Source organism: Schistocerca cancellata, chromosome 2 (genome assembly GCF_023864275.1).
Source record: "Schistocerca cancellata isolate TAMUIC-IGC-003103 chromosome 2, iqSchCanc2.1, whole genome shotgun sequence".
Lineage (NCBI taxonomy): Eukaryota > Metazoa > Arthropoda > Insecta > Orthoptera > Acrididae > Schistocerca > Schistocerca cancellata.
The window spans coordinates 1,141,707,501-1,141,734,338 of record NC_064627.1 but is presented as its reverse complement, the minus strand read 5'-3'; the positions used below and the strand labels follow the sequence as shown (position 1 = coordinate 1,141,734,338).

Genomic DNA, 26,838 nt, shown 5'->3' with positions numbered 1-26,838 from the left:
ATTCTGCTTGGAATAGTTGTAAATATACCAGGATACAAATTGGCTAGCCATTTATTATTACTTTCAGAAGGCAAAATTCTTAGTGCAACCACCATGTAAAAATTGAATAAATAATACTTAACTTTTAAAATTGTTTGTTTCTTTATTAGGGAGTAAAGAGGGACAAGTTGGGAAAATCTGGAATGGAGGGGAAGTCCCAGATTGAGATTAATGTACCTGGAACTTTAGGTTCCTAGGTTCCAGTCTGAGGAAGGCACTAACAGTTGTCAGAGCTAGGTATCATTTTTGTAATTTTTAAATGTGTCTGTTGGCAACGCCTGAAATTTTGCCTTTGACACAGAAGAATTGTACACCATGGGGGCACTCACAGTTCAGCTGCTGAGCATGCTCATCACCATGACTTAACGGATCTAAGAGCCTCAACATAGGATTGTACAGCCAACCAGTTGCATATAACTGGTAGGTACACTAACCTAGGTTTCAACACCTATTAGGGTGTCTTCAACAGGATGAAATTTTGCTAAATCCTCTAACATAATACGTAGAACATTAAGTATGACAAAAAACGCATTAACCAAGACAACAATTTTCATGGCATATAAAAGTTACTTTAATAAAATTACATTGCTAAAAAGCAATGGGTCAGAATTTAGAGCAGCTTTGCTCAAGTCAAAAGTAAAATAAAACATTCTAGCCTTTTCCATGTATTCGACACTTTCATTGATACATTAACCCATTTCTTTGAACTTGCATTCCCACTGAAAACATTAACCATGCAGGGAAACTCTAGAACAAACAGCTGGATCACAAAGGGAATAAGGGTTTCATGCCAGAAGAAAAGACTACTTCATGAAATATGTAACTCAAAAAATTCCTCACCTGTAGTACGCGCATACTATAAAAAATACTCCAAAATATTAAGAAAAGTAATAAAAGCAGCAAAAATAATGCATAATGATGAAATCATTTATAATTCAGCTAATAAATCAAAGGCTATGTGGAGTGTTATAAAAAAAGAATGTGGAGAATACAGACAACCTTGGAAAAATATAACACTATCACATAAAAATAAAAAAGTATCAAACCCCTTAGAAGTAGCTAACACATTTAACAACTTTTTCACAAGTGTTGCTGAAAATATGTTACAATCAAACTTTAAGAGCATCCAGGCAAATGAATATAAAATAAGTACATGTAGAGGATCAATGAACATCAGTTCTGTTTCACAAGATGAAGTAGCTAAAGCAATAAAAGGACTAAAAAATTCCAAATCAGCAGGTATTGATGGTATACCTGCAACAATGTTAAAGAAGAGCGCATCAAACCTAATTGAAGTACTCACACATTTATGCGACTGCTCACTTCAGGCAGGCACTTTCCCTGATGTGTTAAAAACATCAAAAGTTATTCCTGTATATAAAAAAGGGGATAAAGACAATGTAAATAACTACAGACCCATCACAATTTCCTCCTGCATCTCTAAAGTACTGGAAAAAGTTATGTATGAGAAACTTATGAAATTTATAAATAAAAACAGCATCCTATGTAATGAACAACATGGATTCAGAAATAAGAGGTCAACGACAACTGCTGTCTATGAGTGCATCAATTCCATCCTAAACCTGATGGACAAAAAACAGGAAACAATAGGAGTCTTTATTGACTTGTCAAAAGCTTTTGACATGGTGGACCATAAAATTCTGCTATCAAAGCTAGAAAGATATGGTATTCGAGGTCTGTCCAACAAGTGGATCAGTTCCTTCCTGACAAATCGTATGCAGGCAGTGTGCGTCAAGCACACAAATATTGAACTAAAAACTGTATCTAATCACTTATCTGACTATAAACAAATAAAATGTGATGTACCCCAAGGATCCGTATTGGGACCCCTTCTGTTTCTTCTGTACATAAATGATCTAAGCTTAAATATTGATGCACACAAATCAATCATATTTGCAGATGACACCACGATTCTACTAAAAGGAGACGACGATGAACAGTTACAGCAGACAGTAAACACGGTAACGAAACAACTTAGCAGCTGGGCACAGAGTAATCAGCTTGTAATAAACAGTAAGAAAACCGTTGCTCTAAAATTCCACAATGTTCCTAACAAGGACATGTTTATCCCATCAGTCTCTATCAATGACGAACCAGTTGGTAACAGTACTGAAACCAAATTCTTAGGACTTTGGCTGCAGAGTAACATCAGATGGAATAAGCATATTGAATGTCTCAATGCAGAACTGAGCAAAACATGTTATCTTCTTTGTTCATTAAAATCATGCTGTAGTGAGAAAACAGTATTGAATGCATATCATGCGTACTTTCATTCTCGTCTTAGATATGGGGTCACCTTCTGGGGAAACTCTAAAATAGCTAATAGCGCTTTTAAACTACAAAAAAGGGCCATTAGAATCTTGTTTGGGTGCAAGCCTAGAGACTCTTGTAAAACCCTGTTTAAGAAATCTGGTATTCCCCCATTACCATGTGTATACATTATGGAAACCCTTTTGTTCTTTAAATTAAATGTAATAGGCAAGGACCAGAGGCTACAAAAAAACTGTGATATACATGAGCACTTTACCAGACAAAACAGGAACTTACATATGACTCAAATCAGCACAGCACTGTGCCAAAAACGTACTTTTCACATGGGAGTTAAGCTTTATAACAAACTTCCTGAAAACATAAAAGCTATCACTGAGGTCAATACATTTGGAAAATCTCTAAAGTCATATTTACAGCATCACTGCTTTTATTCCATTGAAGAATATTTAAATTTATGAAATGTGTTATATAAATACTTGTGTGTAAAGTGTATTATTGTAAGCTTAAATATGTATGCCTTGAAATTACTTTCAGCCTGTATATTTATAACTTGACTTGTCCAATGTCTTATGCATAAGCTGCTATGTAGACAACAGGACCAATAAAATACAATCTACAAACAATCATGCCCTTGGAACATCAGACTGACTGCCCAATGGCTTACACTACATGCAAGAAAACAATATGAGTTGCGCCATCTATCAGATACAGACACTAACTGTGCCCATTTGAAACATTATAACAGGAATAATTAGAAAAAATACAGTCAATTTTAAAAACTAAACATAATGAGAGCTTAATGTCCTTTTGAAAGTGCACAATAGTCAAGCAGATTAAGCATAACAGTGCCATTTGTTAAGCTTTACAGAAATTACTATTACGTACAGGACAGAATAATAGAGGAAAAATTTCAAAAACAGGTGTAGAATCCACAAAATATTTGCATGAAGGTAACTTCAGTAGCACATATCTATGAGATTAGAAGAAAATTATGTTTGAAAATCAGAAGCACAGAAAATATAGTAAAAAACAGAAGAATCAAAATCCCATGTGTAGTGGATTGAAAAAATTTGTGTTACGTAATTGTAACTGTTCACTGAGGATAAGGCCATCGTTTTTAGAAATACGCTTGAAAATCTCCAGCTCTTCAAGTACATCGAGCCTTTGACCTTTCCTTTCTCTGTGTAAAGTGGAAATTTCTTCAACGGGTTTCGGTTTGTGTCTGGAAAGAAAGTCCATCATCATCGATAGCAATACTGAGGTCCAAGTAATTACGCTGACAGTTGTTATTTTCTAACTCACAAGTGAAGCTGATTTTTTCATGAAGACTGTTAAAATTTCAGACAAGTGTCAAATTCCTTCCCAGGAACCACTGTATATGATCAAAATGTCATCTGTGTACCAAGCATAAGACAAAATACCAGGATCAGCAGCTGAAAAATTATTGATGGCTTTCTTTTCCAGTGATTCAATGAAAATATCAGCCAAGATGACTGCCAGTGGGTTACCCATTGCCAGGCCATTAGGCTGATGGTATAATTTGCCATTGAAAACAAAATAATTGTATCTTACTACTGTTCTTAGCAAATGAATTAGGTCAGTGATTTGCTCATCTGAAATATCTTTTTTTAAAAGTACGTAAGTTTTTTCAATGATATCAATGTTTGTTTGAACAGGTATGTTACTATGAAGGTTCATAATATCTAATGAAAGCAACTTAGTATCTTGGTCACACTGCAGATATTTGATTTTAGTGACTGGATTTTGACTGTTGACAACATAATAATTTTTTTGAAAAACAAAGGATTTTTTATTTTTTTGTGAAGAAAGCTTGCTAACTCATGACATGCACTGTTCATACTGTTCACAATCGTATGTGAATGGTGACTTTTACGTACCTTAAACTGGGAACGCAATTTTGGGCCTGTAGATTCATATTAATAAGCTGTTTTTCATGAAATGGTTTGAGCAAATGCGTAGTGCTGTTAACACCAAGTCTAATTTCTTTTTGTATCATGATGGTCAGAATCTCTTCTACTTTGGAAAAATTATCCTCCTCAAAAAATCGTAGAGTTTTAGACCTATTCGTTCTGAGTAGTATTGATTACAGCATTCCCTTTGTCAGACTTCCTTATAAGGGCATCATTTTCTTTTAGCTTAACAATTATATTTTTAATCAGTTTCTTATCACAATCACATTGACAGGAATTCTTAAGTGCATGTTTCTCAAAAATACTACATACATGATGAGCTACTCTCATTCGTCAAGAAGCTTCTACTTTGACGCTATCAAGGCCTATTTTAACATCTACAATTATATTTTCTACAACATTTTTATCTGACAGGTTAGGCATTACATTGTATTTAAGTCATTTTTCCAACAGGGCAGTTTCTTCTGGTGTAAAATCTATTTCAGTCTTATTCAGAATTCTGTTGAAAAATTTTTGCTCCGACCAGGCTTTTTTTACAGATAAAAAGCTTTTAAGATTAGCCAATTTCTTCTCGAGTTTTCTGCATTACAATTCTTGCAGTTATCCAACCTGTCATTATTAAATTCCCAAAATGCATCAAGGCAAAAATTAAAATGTATGGGAAAAAATTTTAATGAGCTCAAGACATAGGCCTGTTCATTTAATCTGTTTTTTTTTCTTGTATAAAGCAATGTTTTTCTCAGAAATAATTTTTTTAACTAGATACTGAAAACGTTTTGGATTCTACATGCACTTTCTGATGTTAGCATGGGATTCAACGTAAGCTGGAAAAGTCCGTTTTCTTCACCATGCTTATTAAAATTAATAGCAATACCTGTGTTTAACCATTTTCTTCTTATGTTTTTATACTTGGACTACTTTGTCACAGCCTTAAACACCTGGGCTAGTAGAAATCTTACAGTTTTGAACACAGCTGTTACTCAGCAACTGTATACTAGCTTCAACATAGGATTACGCAGTCAACCAGTTACATGTAACTGGTAGGTATATTGACCTAGATTTCAATATATACCAGGAGTGTCTTAATCAGAATGAAATTTTGCTAAATATATAAAATAATACTTAGAAGATTAAGTATGACAAAAAGCACATTAACCAAGATGACACTTTTCATGATGCGCAAAGGTTACTTAAAATTGCATTGCTAAAAAGTAACAGTCAGAATTTAAAGCAGTGATGCTCAAGTTAATGACTAATTATGCCACCAGCCTGATGGTCTCACAGTGGGTAACCCAATGGCAGACATTTGGCTGATATTATCATTAATTTGCTGAAAGGAATTCAGCAGTTGTTTGAAATTATTAATAGTCTTCATCATCATCATCATCATTTAAGACTGATTATGCCTTTCAGCGTTCAGTCTGGAGCATAGCCCCCCTTATACAGTTCCTCCATGATCCCCTATTCAGTGCTAACATTGGTGCCTCTTCTGATGTTAAACCTATTACTTCAAAATCATTCTTAACCGAATCCAGGTACCTTCTCCTTGGTCTGCCCCGACTCCTCCTACCCTCTACTGCTGAATCAATGAGCCTCTTGGGTAACCTTGCTTCTCCCATGCGTGTAACATGACCCCACCATCTAAGCCTGTTCGCCCTGATTGCTACATCTATAGAGTTCATTCCCAGTTTTTCTTTGATTTCCTCATTGTGCACACCCTCCTGCCATTGTTCCCATCTACTAGTACCTGCAATCATCCTAGCTACTTTCATATCTGTAACCTCAACCTTGTTGATAAGGTAACCTGAATCGACCCAGCTTTCGCTCCCATACAACAAAGTTGGTCGAAAGATTGAACGGTGCACAGATAACTTAGTCTTGGTACTGACTTCCTTCTTGCAGAAGAGAGTAGATCGTAGCTGAGCGCTCACTGCATTAGCTTTGCTACACCTCGCTTCCAGTTCTTTCACTATGTTGCCATCCTGTGAGAATATGCATCCTAAGTACTTGAAACCGTCCACCTGTTCTAACTTTGTTCCTCCTATTTGGCACTCAATCCGTTTATATTTCTTTCCCACTCACATTACTTTCGTTTCAGAGATGCTAATCTTCATACCATAGTCCTTACATTTCTGATCTAGCTCTGAAATATTACTTTGCAAACTTTCAATCGAATCTGCCATCACAACTAAGTCATCCGCATATGCAAGACCGCTTATTTTGTGTTCACATATCTTAATCTCACCCAGCCAGTCTATTGTTTTCAACATATGATCCATAAATAATATGAACAACAGTGGAGACAGGTTGCAGCCTTGTCTTACCCCTGAAACTACTCTGAACCATGAACTCAATTTACCGTCAACTCTAACTGCTGTCTGACTTTCCATGTAAAGACCTTTAATTGCTTGCAAAAGTTTGCCTCCTATTCCATAATCTTGTAGAACAGACAATAACTTCCTCCTAGGAACCCGGTCATACGCCTTTTCTAGATCTATAAAGCATAGATACAATTCCCTGTTCCACTCATAACACTTCTCTATTATTTGCCGTAAGCTAAAGATCTGGTCCTGACAACCTCTAAGAGGCCTAAACCCACACTGATTTTCATCCAATTGGTCCTCAACTAATACTCGCACTTTCCTTTCAACAATACCTGAGAAGATTTTACCCACAACGCTGATTAAAGAGATACCTCTGTAGTTGTTACAATCTTTTCTGTTTCCATGTTTAAAGATTGGTGTAATTACTGCTTTTGTCTAGTCTGATGGAACCTGTCCTGACTCCCAGGCCATTTCAGTTATCCTGTGTAGCCATTTAAGACCTGACATTCCACTGTATTTGATGAGTTCCGACTTAATTTCATCCACCCCAGCCGCTTTATTGCACTGCAATCTATTGACCATTTTTTCCACTTCCTCAAATGTGATCCTATTTCCATCATCATTCCTATCCCATTCTACCTCGAAATCTGAAACATTACTGATTGCATTTTCACCTACATTGAGCAACTCTTCAAAATATTCCCTCCATCTGCCCAAGGCATCCACAGGATTCACCAGCAGTTTTCCTGACCTGTCCAAAATACTTGTCATTTCCTTCTTACCTCCCTTTCGAAGACTGCTAATTACATTCCAGAATGGTTTTCCAGCCTGTTTCCAAAGTCTTCCCACGATTTCTTCTTGGATGCTGCAATCATCTGTTTGGCTTTGTTTCTTTCTTCAACATAACTTTCTCTGTCTACCTGGGTTCTGATATGTAGCCACTTCTGATACGCCTTCTTGTTCCTTTTACAGGCTGCAGGCTGCCTTGACTGTATCATTCCACCAAGCTGTTTGCTTCATCCTACTTTTACACACTACTGTTCCAAGACATTCTTCATGAAAAAAAAAAAAAAAAAGACAGCTTCAGTTATGAGTTAGAAAATAACTACCCTCAGCTTAATCAATATTGCTATTGACAATGACAGATTTTCTTTTTGTATTTTTTGGAAAGCCACTAATACAGATCAAACTGTGTCCACTAGTTCAGTGCATCCTCATTCCCATAAGAAAGCATTTTTCTATTCAGCCATTCATCGTGCAGTCTCTGTACGTTCATCACCTGACAAGCTTAATGAAGAGATGAACATAATAAAAACTATTTGCAATTTATAATAGCTATGATCCCACATTAGTTGACAAGATGTTCAAAGTGAAAACTGCCTCTGAAGTGACCACTTTAGGCAGCAGTACTATTCCTGACAGTAGCAGTACAAAATTGGTTTATCATTTCATTTTTTGGCCATATTTCATATAAAATTTGTCATCTGCTGATAAAGAAATATGGATTCAAAGTTGCCTATTCTGAGAACAACAATTTCCAAAAACATTGCTTTCACGATCTCGAGTCCACTGTTAAGATACATTACTCAGGAGTGTGTAAAATCACTTGTGATACGTGTCTCGTTTATTATATAGGACAAATTGGAGGGTCTTTTAGTGTCAGATACAAAGAACATTTGTTGGGAAAAAGAAGCACTAATGTACACATTTCCACACCACTTTTGCTGATCATCTTCTAATTTCTGGACACAAATTGAAACCCGTTGAAGAAATTTCCAGTTTACATGTGGAAAGGAAAGGTCATAGCCTCAATGTACTCAAATAGTTGGAGATTTTCAAGCATATTCAAAGAACAATGGCCTTATCCTCAATGAACACTTACATCTACATAACAAAAATTTTTTCAATGGTTTCAATCCACTGCTTGCGGAATTTTGATTCTTCTATTTTGTACTATATTTTCCCTGTTTCTAGTTTTCAAACATCATTTTCTTCTAATCTCATAGATTTGTGCTACCGAAGTTACATTCATGTAAATATTTTATGTATTCTACAGCTGTTTTTAAACTTTTTTCTATATCGTTCTGTCTTTTACGTGATAGCAATTTCTGTAAAGCCTAACAGATGGCTCTATTACACTTAATCTGCTTGACTGCAGTGCATTTTCAAAAAGACATAAGCACTCTCTGTATTTTGTTTTGAAAATTAACTGTCTTTTCTTCCAGTTATTTCTGTTGTTGTTGTTGTTGTTGTCAGTTCAGATACTGGTTTGATGCAGCTCTCCATGATACTCTATCCTGTGCAAGCTTCTCCAGTTCCGAGTAACTGCTACAACCTACATCCTTCTGAATCTGCTTAGGGTATTCATCTCTTGGTCTCCCTCTACAATTGCTACCCTCCATGCTTCCCTCCAATACTAAATTGGTGATCCCTTGATGCCTCGGGATGTGTCCTACCAACCGATGCCTTCCTTTAGTCATGTTGTGCCACAAATTCCTCTTCTCCCAAATTCTGTTCAGTACCTCCACATTAGTTATGTGATCTACCCATTTAATCTTTGGAATTCTTCTGCAGCACCACATTTTGAAAGCTTCTATTCTTTTCTTGTCTAAACTATTTATTGTCCATGTTTCATTTCCATACATGGCTACACTCCATACAAACACTTTCAGAAAAGATTTCCTGACACTTAAATCTATACTTGATGTTAATGAATTTCTCTTCTTCAGAAACGCTTTCCTTGCCAGAGGGGGAGGAGGAGATTGGCAAAGAGAGGGGGAGGAAGAGAGTGACAAAGAGAAGAGGAGGAGGAGGAGGAGATGGAGGAGGAGATGGAATAAGAAGGGGAAGATGAACATGGACAGAGAACGAAGGAGCAGCTGGACAGAGGGGGGAGTAACAGATCGACAGAGAGAGGAAGCAGGAGGAGATGGATAGAGAGGGGCAGGAGGAGATGGACAGAGAGAGGGGCAGAAGGAGATTGACAGAGAGTGAGGGGTGGAGAAGGTGGACAGAGAAAGGTGGAAGGAGGAGGTGGATTAATAGGTGACTGGAATAAATACGTACCTGGACCATGCCGCGTACTCCGCTAGTCTTCAATAAAATTTGTCTGACCGTGTGACTCTCTAGGTGTGTTGCTATACAGACTACTATTTTGTCTGTTGTTGCAAATGCCACTCATCATGGGAATGTATTAGGCCAGTAAAATATAAAGTTCTCATTTTCTAACATTTCATCCTAACTCTATTCAGTTGTTACTGAACTCTATTTTTGATTCTGTGGGAGGTGGGGTCAGCTCCCCTTTATTGAGAGTTACTGACTAATATTGATGGATGAGAAGTAGGTGAGTATAGTGATAAACTACAGTACTGCTACTACTACTACCAAAGTTCTTGTTGGTGGCTATGACAATGCACTGTTTGTCATCATCCCCAATGGGGCAGAATTCTACCAATAACAATCAACCCCTGGCTTCTCAGTCCTATCATCGAATCAAAAATCAGGCTCAATAACATTCTTGGCAATTGATACTACAAAGACAACGAAATATCAGATCTGAATGTGCCAATGGATCACCAGCCTGACAAAAGCCACATGCAGCAATGGCCAAAACATTAGCATAAAACTCTGATGACATGGTCATTACCCAGGAAAGCTTTTTTGAGGATAACAATGACCACCGATGTATTTTTTTTTCACTTATATCCAAGTCATTAGAATATGCTTCATGAAGCATGAGGCAAGCATTCAGACTGGACAACACAGCAAGTCTTTTTGGCAGAACATCGTACTGTGTGTGTAACAAAACTATACTGTTTTCAAAATCTTGCATACTTGCTACGCAGCCATTAAGACAAAAGTACAAGAGGTGACTGATGTAGTAAAATTATGGATGTGGGCCTGCATTGTCTTTTAGCTGTCAGAAATAGTCAGTTTACAGGTTGACAGTGGTTACAAGAAAACCCCACTTAGTGTGGCAATACTAGCATCCTCCTCATTCATGAATGCCAGACAACAGAAATAGAAATAAAAACTACTGTCAGTAAATAACATCACCTCCTTTCCCACCTGTACCCATGCCATCCATCCAGTTAGTCACAAACTGAGTTTAGTAATTCGCCTGATAACTGATACTAGGGGCAGAATAAAATCTCAATATATTAGATCTGAATTTCGTACACATCCGCCATAATGAATAACATTTAGAACAATGACTTAAACATTGGTGAATATGACAGTGGTGTAATGTGGTTGTGCACCCAGTAAGGTTTTCAAGAAAACCACAATTCTAATTAGCAGTACCTGAAAATAAGGTATCAGTATGTGGTTGAGTAAAGCCCACACAAGAAGAGGGAGAGATGTCACACACACACACACATACTCTGTTCTTTTGTTGCTGTACTAATTATATTCTGTCTAGGAGTTTCCCACATTAAATTAATTTCTTATTTTTACTTTCTCTTCACAGGAAGTGCCACTTTAATGGGAATATGTATACCCAATTAAAGCTATAATGTGTCACATTAAATAGAAACCCAGGGTAAAATACCTATTTTCTGTTAGGACTTGGTTTTGCTAGTTGAAATGATAAGTAATTGTGTGCTTTATGCTGCTTGTTACGTTCATCACAATAAGTATGTTGTTTTAGCCTAATGTGATAGCATAGTGTACCAGTGACCTCATCTCAGAATGAAAGAAATTTAGTTTTCCACTACTTACAGGTGATTGACTGCCTTACACATGACTTCAGCAAAAGACAACAGCCACTTTTCTTCTATAAACTAAAGCCAAGTATAGTGAAGATGTTCCAAGGACTACATCCAACAGAATTTGTTGTTTATCATGATCAGAATGAACTGGAGAGTCTTATCAGAGGTAAGATCTACTTCCACAGTTGTTTGTAATTTTTTCAATTCTGTAACTGTTTGTCACTGATTAATAACATTCCACTCAAGTATCTGAAAAGTATTTCAAGCACATGTACAATGTTTACTCTAGTTTGCTGTACTTTAAACATAGTTTTCCTGCCAGTACTTTGGAGGCTGCCTGCAATGGTTTCCCAGTGGGTGATGGGTTCACCAGTTCCCTACACCAGGACTAGTATACTCATTCGTCAGGGGCCAGTCTTTTGTAATATTTTCATGTCGTGTGTTTTTAACTGTTATAGTTGATTTATTAGAGGTTTAAAATATTTCCTGTATCTGCAAGTACAAAAAAGCTCAAATATGTGAATTAATTTGTGTTTTGTTTCACAGCTCACAAAAAGTACATGGCTGCACGTAACGGTATTTCTGAACTCAGTTTTGTTAGCACTGGATGACTACCACAAGAAGCTTACAAGAATCCTCATTAACTTGAAAATGGAGCTTCCTCAAGTGCAAATGTTTAAGTATGAATCAGTATTATGCTTTGAGAAATGAGATTAGCAAAATGTGTGCTGAAACTGAAGACATATTTATATTAGTTCTAGTCAAAATACACGCCAACTGCTTTCCAACACAACTGATATAAGGACAAAATATGTTATTAGGTAGTTGTATGTACAAAGCTAAAAACCAATAATACATTTACTTTCTTCTGAAATGCCTAAGTACAAAAGTGTCCGTCATTACAACAGTGACAATACCAGTAGATAAATCAAGTGTGTTACACACTAACTTTCCACAAAAAGAAAGCTGTGAAGTATTTGCTTTGAACTGATTTGTCAGATAAACACTGCCAATCTTTATGACCACTTATGTTAATTTGGGACTGTGTCATTATTAATGAAACAGTGTTGTAATACTCAAAGTACATGGAGCAAAAATTTCAACTGTACAAGCAGATGCTAGATGCTTCTCCTAACATTTGGATTAAAACTGCACCTGTTCTCAAAGTTCCATTGTGACTGGCTTGGAAACCCAGTTATAAGATGCTGAAACATCTCACAAACCAATATCAGCCTATTGTGCTGAAAATAATGAACAAATACTGGTTTAAGAATTTTGGATATATCTGTAAGGGCAATTTGCATAACTCTGCAGAAGTAAGGGCAGCAATGAACTGCATGTTAAGGATTTAAAGAAACAGTGTACTCAGATACTGTACAATTAATTTGTTATTGTCATAATTGCAACATTGAACAATTTATAAGGATGTTACAATGGGTTTTTGTCAGTATCTTGTCAAGCATTCTTGCTGGAAGTTGCCTCTCATTCTACTAATTGCTAGGCTTGGTTTATGTGTATTGTACACAAATTCATGTGGTTAGACATTGTCCACTGAACAACTACAGCAAAACTGAGTCCAAGCCTTAGCATGTCCTTACTTTATGTATAGCAATTCAAATACAGAATTATCTGCTTTTTTGTTAAATATAGTCTGGTGATTACACACATCCTCTTTAACTGATGACTCATTTTATCAACAGTATAGTGTTTTTGTCTGTGTAGCCAGGGTTACTGCAGAAAACATATAAGAATTTATTTTCTTTTTTTCAGGAAATGTAGCCCTATTATCCATTAGCTTTCTAATTTACAACAGTGAACTGGGGGCTATAAATTTTTAGATAAGTAATATAATGATTTCATTTTCCTGCACTGCTGATTATTTCAGTTGCTCATCTCTCAACTAACAGTGCAGATTATATACTGAAGAGCCAAAGAAACTGGTACACCTGCCTAATATCATGTAGGGTCTATGTGAGTACACAGAAGTACCGCAACATGATGCTGCATGGACTTGACTAATTTCTGATGTAGTGCTGGAGGGATTTGACACCATGAATCCTGCAGGGCTATCCATAAATCCGTAGTATGAGGGGTTGGAAATCTCTTCTGAACAGCACGTTGCAAAGCATCCCAGATATGATCAATAATATTCATATCTGGGGAGTTTGGTGCCCAGCGAAAGTGTTTAAACTCAGAAGAGTGTTCCTGGAGCCATTCTGTAGCAATCATGGACGTGTGGGGTGTACCATTGCCCTGCTGGAATTGCCCAAGTCCGTTGGAATGAACAATGGACATGAACGGATGTATGTGATCAGAAAGGATGCTTACGTATGTGTCACCTGTCAGAGTCATATCTAGACATTATCAAGGATCCCATGTCACTCAAACTGCGCATGCCCCACATCATCACAGAGCCTCCACCAGCTTGAACAGTCCTCTGCTGACATGCAAGGTCCATGGATTTATGAGGTTGTCTCCATACCCATACACATCCATCCACTCGATACAATTTGAAACAAGACTCGTCTGACCAGGCACCATGTTTCCTGTCATCAACAGTCCAATGTCAAGTGTTGACAGACACAGATGACCCATAGAGCTTTGTGTCATGCAGTCATCAAGGGTACATGAGTGGGCCATCATCTCTGAAAGCCCATAACAATGATGTTTCGTTGAATGATTCACACGCTGACACTTGTTGATGGCCCAGCATTGAAATCTGCAGCAATTTGTAGAAGGGTTGCACTTCTGTCATGTTGAATGATTCTCTTCAGTCATTGTTGGTCCCATTCTTGCAGGATCTTTTTCCAGCTGCAGCAATGTTGAAGATCTGATGTTTTACCAGATTCCTGATATTCATGATACACTTGTGAGATGGCTGTATGGGAAAATCCCCACTTCATCGCTACCTCGGAGATGCTGTGTCCCATCGCTCATGCACCGACTATAACACCACTTTCAAACTCACTTAAATCTTCATAACCTGCCACTGTAGCAACAGTAGCCAACCTAACAACGGCACCAGACACTTGTTGTCTTATATAGGCACTTCCGACCGCAGTGCCATATTATGCTTATTTACATATCTCTGTATTTGAATAGGCATCCCTATTCCAGTTTCTTTGGCGCTTCAGTGTATTTCAAATTGATTATTCTAGCACCTTCATCTTACAGCATTAAAAACAAATCTCCTTATAAATGTTTCTGATTTTGAAATGATAGTTTTGATATTTGATTTTTATGCTGGCAAATAAATAATTCTTTGTCACAATTAGTGTTTTCTCATTTTAAAAATATTAGAATGTTTTTAAATATTTTGTAAACAGTAAAACGTTGTGCAAAAGAGCACCCTATTTTTTTAAATGGTGTATGCCAAACATTTTCCAAGATCATCATGTATAATTTACTTGAAAAATATTTATAGTTTCTGTTATGCCAATAAAGACAGTTTCTGAGTTTTAAACAATTTGTATTGATGTAATATAGTTATTTATTCACCATCATGACTACACACTGATGAACAAAAACATTATGACCACCTGCTTTATAGCATGTTGGTCAATCTTTGGAACACAATATAGTAGTGATTCTGTGAGGCATGCATTTCACAGGTCCTTGTTAGGTTTTCAGAGGTCTACACAGCGATCATGCAATTGCTGTAAATTATGGGTCGGTTGTTTGTGGGTGTGGAGCTGGCACCTGCTAGTATCCCAGATGATTTCCATCGGGTTTAGGTTAGACAAATATGGTGACCTCGAACCCAGTAGCACAATTCTGGCCTTGTGACACGGACAGTTATCTGATTGGATGATGTCACTGTCCTCACATGAAGGAATGTAGGTGACCCACAATAATGTTCTCGTATTCCTTAGTATCATGGTGTCTTCAGTCACTACCATAGGTCTCATGGAAGTCCACACTAATGCCCCCCGACAACAGATAATATAACACTGTCTCCAATAATCTGTGTAAGTGATGCCGTGCATGTTTCAAACTGCCATTTGCCTGGATAGTGGCATATCCAACCTCGGTGATCGACCTGAATGGTATGGTACAAAGCACTTTTGCCTCCACAAACATTGTGCTGTCTCCAGATCTGCCACAGATCAATGCCTGCCCTGCTTTACAGAGTGGCCAAGTTGTTTACCTTCTCATTTTGAGATGATGTGTGGGCATTCAACACCTTATTGCCTACTTGGGATGTCACCATCCAACCATTTTCTGTAGATCCACTTTATAGTAGCACATGAACAGCCAACTGACTTCACCAATTCTGAGATCTTTCTGCTATAAAAATCTGCCCTTTGCCACAGTCACTTACCTCAGCTGATTTCCCTATTGGCAGCCTGTATTGTTGCTTGAATGATTCTCCATTCATCTCTACCCCATTTATATAATTCCAAAATCACATCTTGTACTCACAACAAAGCCAGACAGTATTCAGTCTGTAACATCCCACCAGTTAGTGAGTGGTTAAAAATGGTTTAAATACCTGTGAATATCTTGCCTTCAGTCTCCCTCGACGACTGTATACATGACATAAAATATGCTTGTTCAATAAATACAGGGTACCATAATGGATTTCACTACAATGATGTAGATCACAATTGAAGTAAAGTAAGTATGTAGATTTATTCACCTCAAAACCTGTATTCTTATGAGCTCATGATCAATCTACGATGTAATAAGCCTTGTTGTTACTACTACAGCTAACAGATGGTAGCACATACTACACTGGTGATATTAAATAGCCCAGATGCAGTAATCTGATAGAAATGTGTGTGTGAGGTCCATTGCATTGTTCAACACTTATACTCACTCAACAAAGTACGAATATTAAGTCACATATCATACTGCCTTTTGCGATATTAAATCAAACTGTTTAACACTCCAAAATAATTCGTCACTGCACTGGTCTAATACGCTGTTTTAGACAATGTTCAACACATGAGTTGCTCTATTGTAAATCCAAACCTGAATCATGCACCAAGAACTTACCTCAACTATACACACAGATCTGTCCTCTAGTGGGTCCAACACTCATCTGCCCTAACAATACTCAAGGCCGGGAATTGTACTCTTTCTACAATGTACTATTACAATGTACTAATTACAATGATACAAAAATTGTGGCTCAAACATCAGATTTCTGGAGTTCAATTATAAATGAATCCATAGAAATAAAAGTGTCAGACAGCGAGACTCTTATCAATCGAGATAGCGGTTACCAGTTAAATTCTGCTTGGAATCCCATTGTAGAGAAACTTCGTAGTCAACGTAGTTATCGGTATAAAGATGAAGTACGATCTGATATCGAAATGCCAACTTTTCACCGCAGAGGGCACCAGGCGCAGCGCACGGAGTTGTGAACGCGCACGCTAAACAGTACATGCGCAGCGCATGTGCAATGCAGCCCCTTTGGCTTTAAATAGCAGAGCTCAGCACGTATTCGTTTCCCTCTCCTTTCCCAACACAACTTCCACCATCTACCCCTCCCGGATGATGAGCTTCGCCCTGACATCTACCCTTCCTACCAACTCTAACCCCCTCTTCCTGCCTCCTTCTCAGGGCTCCCTCTCCTCCCCCTCCCTCCTTCTGAGCGGCTTTCCCCTCCTACTCCCCCTCCCTTTCTTGTGCCTCCTTTCAGTGTCTCTGCGCTCCCTCCTGCCCTGTCTTCCCTTTTCCTCTCCCACCCCACATGTCTCCTGCCTCTTCGTGAACTCATGGTTGCCCCTCCTCTCTTCATCCCGCCGCTTCCTCAGCTGCCCCATGCTCTCCCCTCCTTTTCCATCCTCTCTGACCTTTCCCTCGGCAGGTCCCAACTGGTAGTTTTACTCTTCGTCGTGTGTGCTCCAAGTGGGTTTTAAGTGTGTTGTTTCGGAGTGTTTTTAATACTGTGGCCAACTTTTAACCTGTGCATGCGCATTCAGTGTCTTCTCTGTGTTTCAAGAATCGCCAACTGTGTTTTTTAACTTTCTGGTGACTTTTTTAACTGTCCCCCAGGAACGTCTACATGTCCATGTCTTTTTACCTCCATTTTCTCCCCTTACTCTGTTTTATGTTCCCCTTTTTTATATCCTTATGTGTGTATCATTTTATTCTTGTTTTAGTTGTCGTGTCTCTCGAGCGGCGGATTGTGCCGCTGACAGCCCTCCCCTGCCCATATGGGGCAGGGGAATGAAATCACAATAAAGAAAAAAAAAAAAAAAAACGTATTCGCCAGTACTTCTCCAGCTGTACTCTCCTGAAGATGGCCAAAAGACTTTGTGCCGAAATATCGTGGCAAGATGTTACTGACTTACGGCAGTTCTCCCGTGTTTTTATGGAATGTACTATTGGTTATAATAGTGCAAAACATAATTTATAATATGAAATAGTTTAACAACATTATCAATCACTCTTTAATATTCCCTACTTTGCTAGAAAAAGTTTAAGACATTTTCTCAACACCTAGGAGAAGACCAATTTGGTTTCAGATCCGGAAAAGGAACTAGAGATGCAATACTAGCTCTGAGGAAGGTATTAGAAAGACGAATTGAAGTGAATAGGAAAACCTACTTGACCTTTATAGATTTAGAAAAAGCATTTGACGTGGTTAATTGGAAATTGTTATTCTGAACAATGAAGGAAAAAAATCTTGATTGGAGGGACAGAAGATCAATCTGGATCCTGTATAAAAGGCAGGATGCAGATTCTGGTGCTAGGAACTTGCTTATTAATAGTAGTGATGCTGTGACTGTTGGTTGGTAATATTTAGTGACAAAATGCAACCTAATGCTAGATTGCGTACTTACGACTATCCTGTGTGGCCGTTTTTTAGTACGACTTTAAAAGAGAGAGAGATTATTAATTGATCACCGATATGTAGGTTCTCGATTGTGTTCAGGAGACGTACGGATTGATTACGCGAATAATTGACATTTGGACCTGGATTGCCTTCACGCAATCAGAATCTTCGATGAAAATACCAAAGGACCTATTTGAATATAAAAATGGAAATGAAAGCAAATTAGTGGAATTTCGTAAGAGGAAGATTAACAGATCGGAAGTTGAACACATTAGTGGTCTCCCAAATACAATCGAGACACCGTGATAAAGAGCGAACCTGTAACAAAGCTCATATACAATTTCAACATCATTTTTGGCTAGTGAAAGAAAAGAATAAGAAGAAAATTACTGCATCGTAAAATATTAATATATTTTGAACAAATTAGCGTTAAACTACTAGACATTGATAAATACACAATAAATGCCTGACTTACATCGGATATTTTTTTTGTGGATGGCGCAGTCGAATAATCGCTGCTCTGTCAGTCCGTTCCTTCTTAAAATTAAATGTCCTTGCATGTGCGTAAGTACATTGTTTCCTCACCGGAGTTACCTAAATGTTTGTTCGTCTTTTCACATAGTTTTTACACAAAATAAAAATACAACTTGTAGCAAGGCTATGCAGTACGTCTTAACATGTCGGCGACCAAATGTGCAAGCGATAATGAAGTCTCTAGAATATTTCTTAACAAAAGATAGAATGTTCTTTCTTCTGTTTCGCAGCTTCTTGCTATCAAGCGCTGCGGTAATGATTTTAAATATCTGCGCCCAGCGGGTAAAAGTGTTTGAGTATTTAAACGCTGGACGCGCGTCTTGGTATAGGCGCACATTAAAAAAAATATTTCGTCTCTTTGCTCTCGCGCTGTGATGCTTAGCATCTTTACGAACTATAGCTCGTTGGCTGTCCTTTTCTTCAATGACGAATATCTCACATGCAAAGTAGCTGAAATCCAATAATATTACAAGAGATAGAAGTGAATGATGTGAAGAAGAAAGCAGAAATAAGGAAGGTAGTGCGGCAAGGATGCCCATTATCACCATATTTGTTCAACTTATTTATTGAAAAAACCATTGAAAAATTGAAAAGAGTAACCAAAGGAATTAAAATTAACGGGAACGAATACACTGTATCCGTTTAGCAGATGATATAGTAGTACTTGATGACTCAATAAAGGAAATGGAGTTTATGTTGCTAAAATTTGCCAAAATCCTAAGAGAATTTAAAAATAAATAAGAAGAAAACAGAAACTATGGTAGTAGGGAAGACAAAAGAAAATGGTAAAGTTAATATTAACCTTAAGATGATGTTCTAGAGCAGGTTGAGAACTTCTGTTTTTGGGAAGCACAATCACTGACGACAATAAATTTATCACAGATATAAAGAGAAGAATAGCCTTGGCAAAGCAAGCTTTCCAAAATAAAAGCAATTTACTAACAGACAGTCATATAAGCCTAGAAAGTAGGAAAAAGTTTGCCAAAACTTTTGTCTGGAGTGTCTTAACATACAGATGTGAAACGTGGACTCTGGGAAAGGCAGAGAAAAAGAGACTGGATGCAATGGAAATGTGGATATGGAGAAGAATGACGAAAACAAGCTGGGTAGTTAGAAAAAGTAATGAACAGATCTTAAGAGAAGTGAACGAGCACAGAACGCTGCTAAATTATATAGAAAGAAGAAAATAAAAAATTATAGGGTACATAATGAGACACAACCAGTTCCTAAAGAATGTATTTGAAGGAAAAGTTTTAGGGAAAAAATCGAGAGGCAGGCCAAGAGCAATGTATGTTAATAACATCAAAGAAGATAAGAAGATATGGAGATAAAATCGTGTGAAGTATTGAAGAGGATGACAATGGAGAGAGGGACGTGGCTAAATCGACAAGGCATAATCTTTAGTTTATGATGATGACCATCTCCAAAAAATTCCTTAATAGATTTTTGTGGCACTGTGCAGTACCAAACCTAAAATGACAAAATAGTAAAAATCGTACATAAATATCAGCCATGACCCATGGATAGATGTACACATAAACGGGGAACGAAACGTTAGATACTGAAATTTAAAAATGACGATGTAACTCACTAACGGTATGTGTTGCAAGTAAGAGGAATCACTGTAAACAGTACTGAAAAACTATATAGCGAATTACATTACAAAAGAGGGTGCAAATCAGTCCTTAAAGCAATACAGCAGTGTAAATGGAAGAACATTAAAATCAGACATAACAAACAAACTTGCGTAATTCGTACCGAATCGATTGCGACTGATGATATATTAGAGGGCAACTCACATGATAAATCAATTATTTTCAGGTGTAAAGATAATGTGTACTACTATATTTGGTCATTGTTCAATGATGAGCTGCTGTGTAAAGCACTGTGTTTTTGCATTTATTTGACTTTCAACTTTTAGTTGTTAAATCAATTTATGTAAATCGAATAACGTTTGTTACCGTTACATTTAGCATTTTTGACGAAACTGGTACGAAATACAGAGAACTCGGATCTCGTTTTCTGTGTAAAAATGTTTTCTCAATCGCTCTGTAACAGGAAAGAATGAAGCCGCATCCGCAGTACATTAAAACTTCTTGCCAGAAACAACTGAATATTTTTGCTTGCCGGCCGAAGTGGCCGAGCGGTTCTAGGCGCTGCTGTCTGGAACCGCACGACTGCTACTGTCGCAGGTTCGAATCCTGCCTCGGGCATGGATGTGTGTGAGGTCCTTAGGTTAGTTAGGTTTAAGTAGTTCTAAGTTCTAGGGGACTGATGACCTTAGAAGTTAAGTCCCATAGTGCTCAGAGCCAATTTTTGCTTGCTGCTGGTTTTGCGGCAAGTTCAACGGTGAACATTGCCTTGCGTTTTAGCACTGTACTTTTCCTTTCATAAGCTAACGAATGGTATACGTTACATAGATAAAAACATCTCAGTATTTATTGTACAGAGAAACTATTCATCTCTTTGCATACGCTATTTGATGGAAACCTAGTTTCAGGATCTTGAACTGTTTATGTGTAGTGACTAGTCACACTGCACTCTATGAGTGGCGTGCAGAAACTTATAATGTGCGGCGTACCACCAACACATACAACACATTTACTCGTTACTGGAAAGGTATATAGCTTTCCTACCACGATAAAAAGTTACTTCGGTACGTTAGCTTCAGCTGGTACACTGCAATGCACGATCTCACGTATTCAAAAGAAATCACATGAGAAACGTTGCATAGCGAAAAGAAGAAGCCCCACGCAAACCAGAAAAGTATTTTCTTAAATTTTGTGTGCAATTAGTAAAACGTTTTCCGAACAAACTAATTTCAGAAAAGGATGTAGCTTTTCCTCATATATATAAAACAATGACCCACATGACTGAAAATTCGGTTTCCGCTTCGGTTCTTTTGTGTATCAGGGCGAAAACGTGTTTCCCGCAAACAGTCCGCAACAATAATACCGCGTCTCTGAGCTAGGGATAGCGAATTGCGATAATGAATCTGGATAATAAATCAGTGCCTACTAGACTTAATGATAAATTTATTTACAATGCGTTAGTAAACTGAGGGCTGTTTTTAGCATGAAAGACATTATCTAAGCAATAATTGCCATGACTGATTGAGTGCACTGCTTAACTACTATCGCAGGGTTGACTATGAGAAATGCGGCTCACAAACAAAGCAGCGTGCCTCACATCATTAATACAGGGTGTTTCAAAAATGACCGGTATATTTGAAACGGCAATAAAAACTAAACGAGCAGCGATAGAAATACACCGTTTGTTGCAATATGCTTGGGACAACAGTACATTTTCAGGCGGACAAACTTTCGAAATTACAGTAGTTACAAGTTTCAACAACAGATGGCGCTGCAAGTGATGTGAAAGATATAGAAGACAACGCAGTCTGTGGGTGCGCCATTCTGTACGTCGTCTTTCTGCTGTAAGCGTGTGCTGTTCACAACGTGCAAGTGTGCTGTAGACAACATGGTTTATTCCTTAAAACAGAGAATTTTTCTGGTGTTGGAATTCCACCGCCTAGAACACAGTGTTGTTGCAAAAAGACGAAGTTTTCAAAGGAGGTTTAATGTAACCAAAGGACCGAAAAGCGATACAATAAAGGATCTGTTTGAAAAATTTCAACGGACTGGGAACGTGACGGATGAACGTGCTGGTAAGGTAGGGCGACCGCGTACGGCAACCACAGAGGGCAAGGCGCAGCTAGTGCAGCAGGTGATCCGACAGCGGCCTCGGGTTTCCGTTCGCCGTGTTGCAGCTGCGGTCCAAATGACGCCAACGTCCACGTATCGTCTCATGCGCCACAGTTTACACCTCTATCCATACAAAATTCAAACGCGGCAACCCCTCAGCGCCGCTACCATTGCTGCAGGAGAGACATTCGCTGACGATATAGTGCACAGGATTGATGACGGCGATATGCATGTGGGCAGCATTTGGTTTACTGACGAAGCTTATTTTTACCTGGACGGCTTCGTCAATAAACAGAACTGGCGCATATGGGGAACCGAAAAGCCCCATGTTGCAGTCCCATCGTCCCTGCATCCTCAAAAAGTACTGGTCTGGGCCGCCATTTCTTCCAAAGGAATCATTGGCCCATTTTTCAGATCCGAAACGATTACTGCATCACGCTATCTGGACATTCTTCGTGAATTTGTGGCGGTACAAACTGCCTTAGACGACACTGCGAACACCTCGTGGTTTATGCAAGATGGTGCCCGGCCACATCGCACGGCCGACGTCTTTAATTTCCTGAATGAATATTTCGATGATCGTGTGATTGCTTTGGGCTATCCGAAACATACAGGAGGCGGCGTGGATTGGCCTCCCTATTCGCCAGACATGAACCCCTGTGACTTCCTTCTGTGGGGACACTTGAAAGACCAGGTGTACCGCCAGAATCCAGAAACAATTGAACAGCTGAAGCAGTACATCTCATCTGCATGTGAAGCCATTCCGCCAGACACGTTGTCAAAGGTTTCGGGTAATTTCATTCAGAGACTACGCCATATTATTGCTACGCATGGTGGATATGTGGAAAATATCGTACTATAGAGTTTCCCAGACCGCAGCGCCATCTGTTGTTGACAATTGTAACTACTGTAATTTCGAAAGTTTGTCTGCCTGAAAATGTGGTGTTGTCCCAAGCCTATTGCAACAAACGGTGTATTTCTATCGCTGCTCGTTTAGTTTGTATTGCCGTTTCAAATATACCGGTCATTTTTGAAACACCCTGTATGTTATGTATTCCCTTGAGACATAAATGGGATATATTTGTAACTAGTCAAATTAATTAAAATTTTCATACTGAAATGTGAATGTAGTACGTGTCATGAACAATGAACTTCACAACAACTTGCTGTATGGTAATGTCTCGATATATACCGGTACGTCTCACTTTTCTGATCCTGCAACAGCAGTGGACTTTCTCTTGCTGAGGAATAAAAGGATGATCTGAATACACTGCCATGGTGCCTAATTTCACGACGATCTGCAATGGGTTACCGAGGGATTCTCTTGCAATACTGTATCTAGCCCAAACACATGCGTCCAGATACTAGTTTTGCTGCAACTTACAAGAATTATTCCATCTTAGTTCTTGATGTGATGTTATATGTACATAGTTTGCGGCTTTCTGTACGAGTTTAATTTATATTGTTACATGATTATCGACGCCTTTGTTGATTGAACCTCTACTTGCTTTGTTGTAGTGGTAGGAATGCTTATTCACCTACGGTTTTTAATTACTTCTGGAACATATCTTCGATTTTTCCTACTCGAATCCTTGGGGCTGACCTGTTTGCCGCTGATACGAATAGTCAAGCGAGTTCTGAGCAATGAGAACGCACTAAACCAATCTGGCATACCTTTTTTATTCTATGTTCCTTGGTTCTGAGAGTGCAAATGCGGCCTCCCTCTCTTTTCTCCGCCATAATGAATTTCGAGCAGTGACGTCACCTGGCAGCTACTGCAGTTTGTTTACAACGGTGTCGCTCAGTGTTTCTATCGAAGGCGTGCATGTAAGTTCGTCTTACATGTTAGTTTGTGTGTATTTCTTGTCGTGCAGAGTGTTCAGTTGGAAAGGAGTTTGTTTCGCGAGTCTTGTAGCTTCGTTTTTGGAATTATGTCTACAAATACGTCGTATTGTGCAGTTGCTGAATGTAGTAATAGCAGACGTATGACTGAAGGCGTAATTTATCACTGTTTTCCAAAAAATGTTGAACTACAGCGTAAGTGGATTGACACTAGAACAGTAACCAAAAAGAGCTCTCTCAACGTTGAAAACTTTATCTCCGAAGAAATGTAAGCTGGGACAAATCCAGCAACACAGACGTTTTTACTGATCCGCTAATTTCACTTAAAGACCAGGAAATTCAAGAACTGAAGAAAGAACTGGTTATTTTGAAGATTAAAAATGTTCGACTGGAGCATAGAATTAAGCCCATGAGAGAAATTATAAAGCAAGCTGCATCTATAAAACGTAATGTGTCTCACACTAAGAAGGACAAATGTGTATGCTCTGATTTGAGAAGTATAGTTTCTCGGTGTTTCACACAAGCACAAATTCGCTGTCTGTTAAAGAAGAGGAAGCAAGTAAAGTGGTGCTCAGAGGACATTGCAAATACTCTTACATTGAGAGCTTTGTTTCCTAAAGCACATGCGTATCTGAGAAGGAAGAATTATCCTTTTCCCTGCAGGTGAACTCTCCAAACATGGACGAAACAGTTCAAGAGCCAACCACGTATTTTGAAACCAGTTTTGGAGTTAATCAAAGGTAGGTGAGAAATGTTCACATCATTAGAGGCGATTGGTGTCCTAAGCTTCGACGAGATGAGCATTGACTGTCGTGTGACTTAACGATTCGTCCGATGATGTAGTACTTGGACCACACAACAATGTCCAAGTCGTCATGGTTCGCAGCTTGTTTTCAGAGTGGAAGCATCGTGTATCATGACTTTGATGTGGCAATGTCTAGTGATTTGTTGCAGAATGTCATAAAAGAAGTTGAAACAGCAGAAATCCATATCGTAGCTGTTACATGTGATATGGGACCAAAAAATATGAATGTGTGGAAGTAACTTGGTGAGTCTACATCCAAGACATTTTTTACGAACCCTGTTGATCATAGCAGAAAAGTCTGGGTTATATTTGATGTTCCACATTTGCTTAAATTATTAAGAAATCATTTTCTTGATGACAGAATCACTTTGCCTGATAGTACAGTGATTACAAAAATTGGTGTAGAAGATTTTCGACATCAGAAAGGCGATTTTTCGATCAACCATCACATATCGGAGGTTCATCTTAACGTTAGTGGACGTGATCGTCAGAAAGTCCAAAGGACTGCACTGCTATTTACACGCCGCAGTGCCCAAGCTGTGAGATATGTTCTGCATAAAGATCGCGAAGGAAGCTTCATTGAGCTGGTGAACGATGTTTTCGAGATGTGCTGAATTCGAGATACCCTCAAGATGAGAAAGCGCCCCTTAGAAGTGGTTACGGGTTTAATATCAGGAGCCAGGAAAACTCTCTAAAAATCTTTCTTGAAATGTGTTCTAACATGCGAGTTGGAAAAAGAAACAACGGGTTTTATATCAGAAGCCAGGAAAACTCTCTAAAAAGATTTCTTGAAATGTGTTCTAACATGCGAGTTGGAAAAAGAAACAACGGGTTTTATATCAGAAGCCAGGAAAACTCTCTAAAAAGATTTCTTGAAATGTGTTCTAACATGCGAGTAGGAAAAAGAAACAGTCTTCTCCCGTTTCAGAAGGGATTCATTATATCAATAAATTCACTTTTTTTTACTTTACAGTGATATGAAAAATTCCGGAGCTACTTATATATTGACAGCCAGACTTAATCAAGATTGTCTGGAAAACTTCTTTTCCAGAATTCATGGCCTTGGTGTCTTCTACAACAATCCCACACCTTTCGAGGTGGAAAACAGAATTCGTTTATTGATACTGACTGGAAGTGCAAGTGTCTGGTGCTTCGACTTCAGAGGACAGAAATGAGAATTCTGCTTCTGAAAACTACCCGACACCTGCTGATGAAACTGAGGAAGATTTTGCACGTTTTCTCTCGAGTGATTTATGTATCAGAGTAACTTATAAATCACTTGACGTCGCTACAGATGACGGAAACTTCCCCTTAGATTTCGAGCTCAGTGATTCAGTGTGTACCAGAGAAGGCGTGAACGATGATGCTTTAAAATATCTAGCAGGATACATAGCATTCAAGTGCAAAAACGTTGACAGTTCTTTGGGAAATACAGCAGGGCAGTATGTTGTTGACACAGAATTAAGTCTGAAGGAAGACTGAATTACTAATATTTCAAAAGGGGGCCTCATTTCTCCCGCTACTGAATGGTTTGCTAAAATACGTCAGTTAGAAATTATATTTGCTGCTTTTCATGGATCAAATATTTCTCATCGTAGTAGAGTGTGGCAACCTTAGCAGATCATATATGTGCGAAATTTCCCGAACTTAATAGAAAAATAGTTCAATTATTTGTCAGAAGAAGAACTTTTATACGGATTAGGCATTTAAACAAAAGCTCCAAAACTGATGCAATGAAACGGAATTCGGCAAGGAAGAATCGGCTCTGGTCAGCGTCGCCTTCAGCATCTTCAAATGGCTCAAATGGCTCTGAGCACTATGGGACTTAACTTCTGAGGTCATCAGTTCCCTAGAACTTAAAACTACTCAAA

At 38.4% G+C, this 26,838-nt stretch overlaps 1 protein-coding gene across 1 annotated transcript in view; it reads left to right on the top strand.

Annotated features, from left to right (window-relative positions):
* LOC126161281 (sodium-independent sulfate anion transporter-like) overlaps window positions 1–12,072 on the top strand; it is a 108,420-nt gene extending 96,348 nt beyond the window's left edge. The window contains exons 13-14 of the mRNA XM_049917021.1: window positions 11,308–11,461; window positions 11,842–12,072. Of these exons, the coding sequence (XP_049772978.1) occupies window positions 11,308–11,461; window positions 11,842–11,906 (219 nt within the window). The 3' untranslated portion in view covers window positions 11,907–12,072. The remainder of the gene's footprint in view (window positions 1–11,307; window positions 11,462–11,841) is intronic.
* The last annotated feature ends 14,766 nt before the right edge of the window (window positions 12,073–26,838 follow it).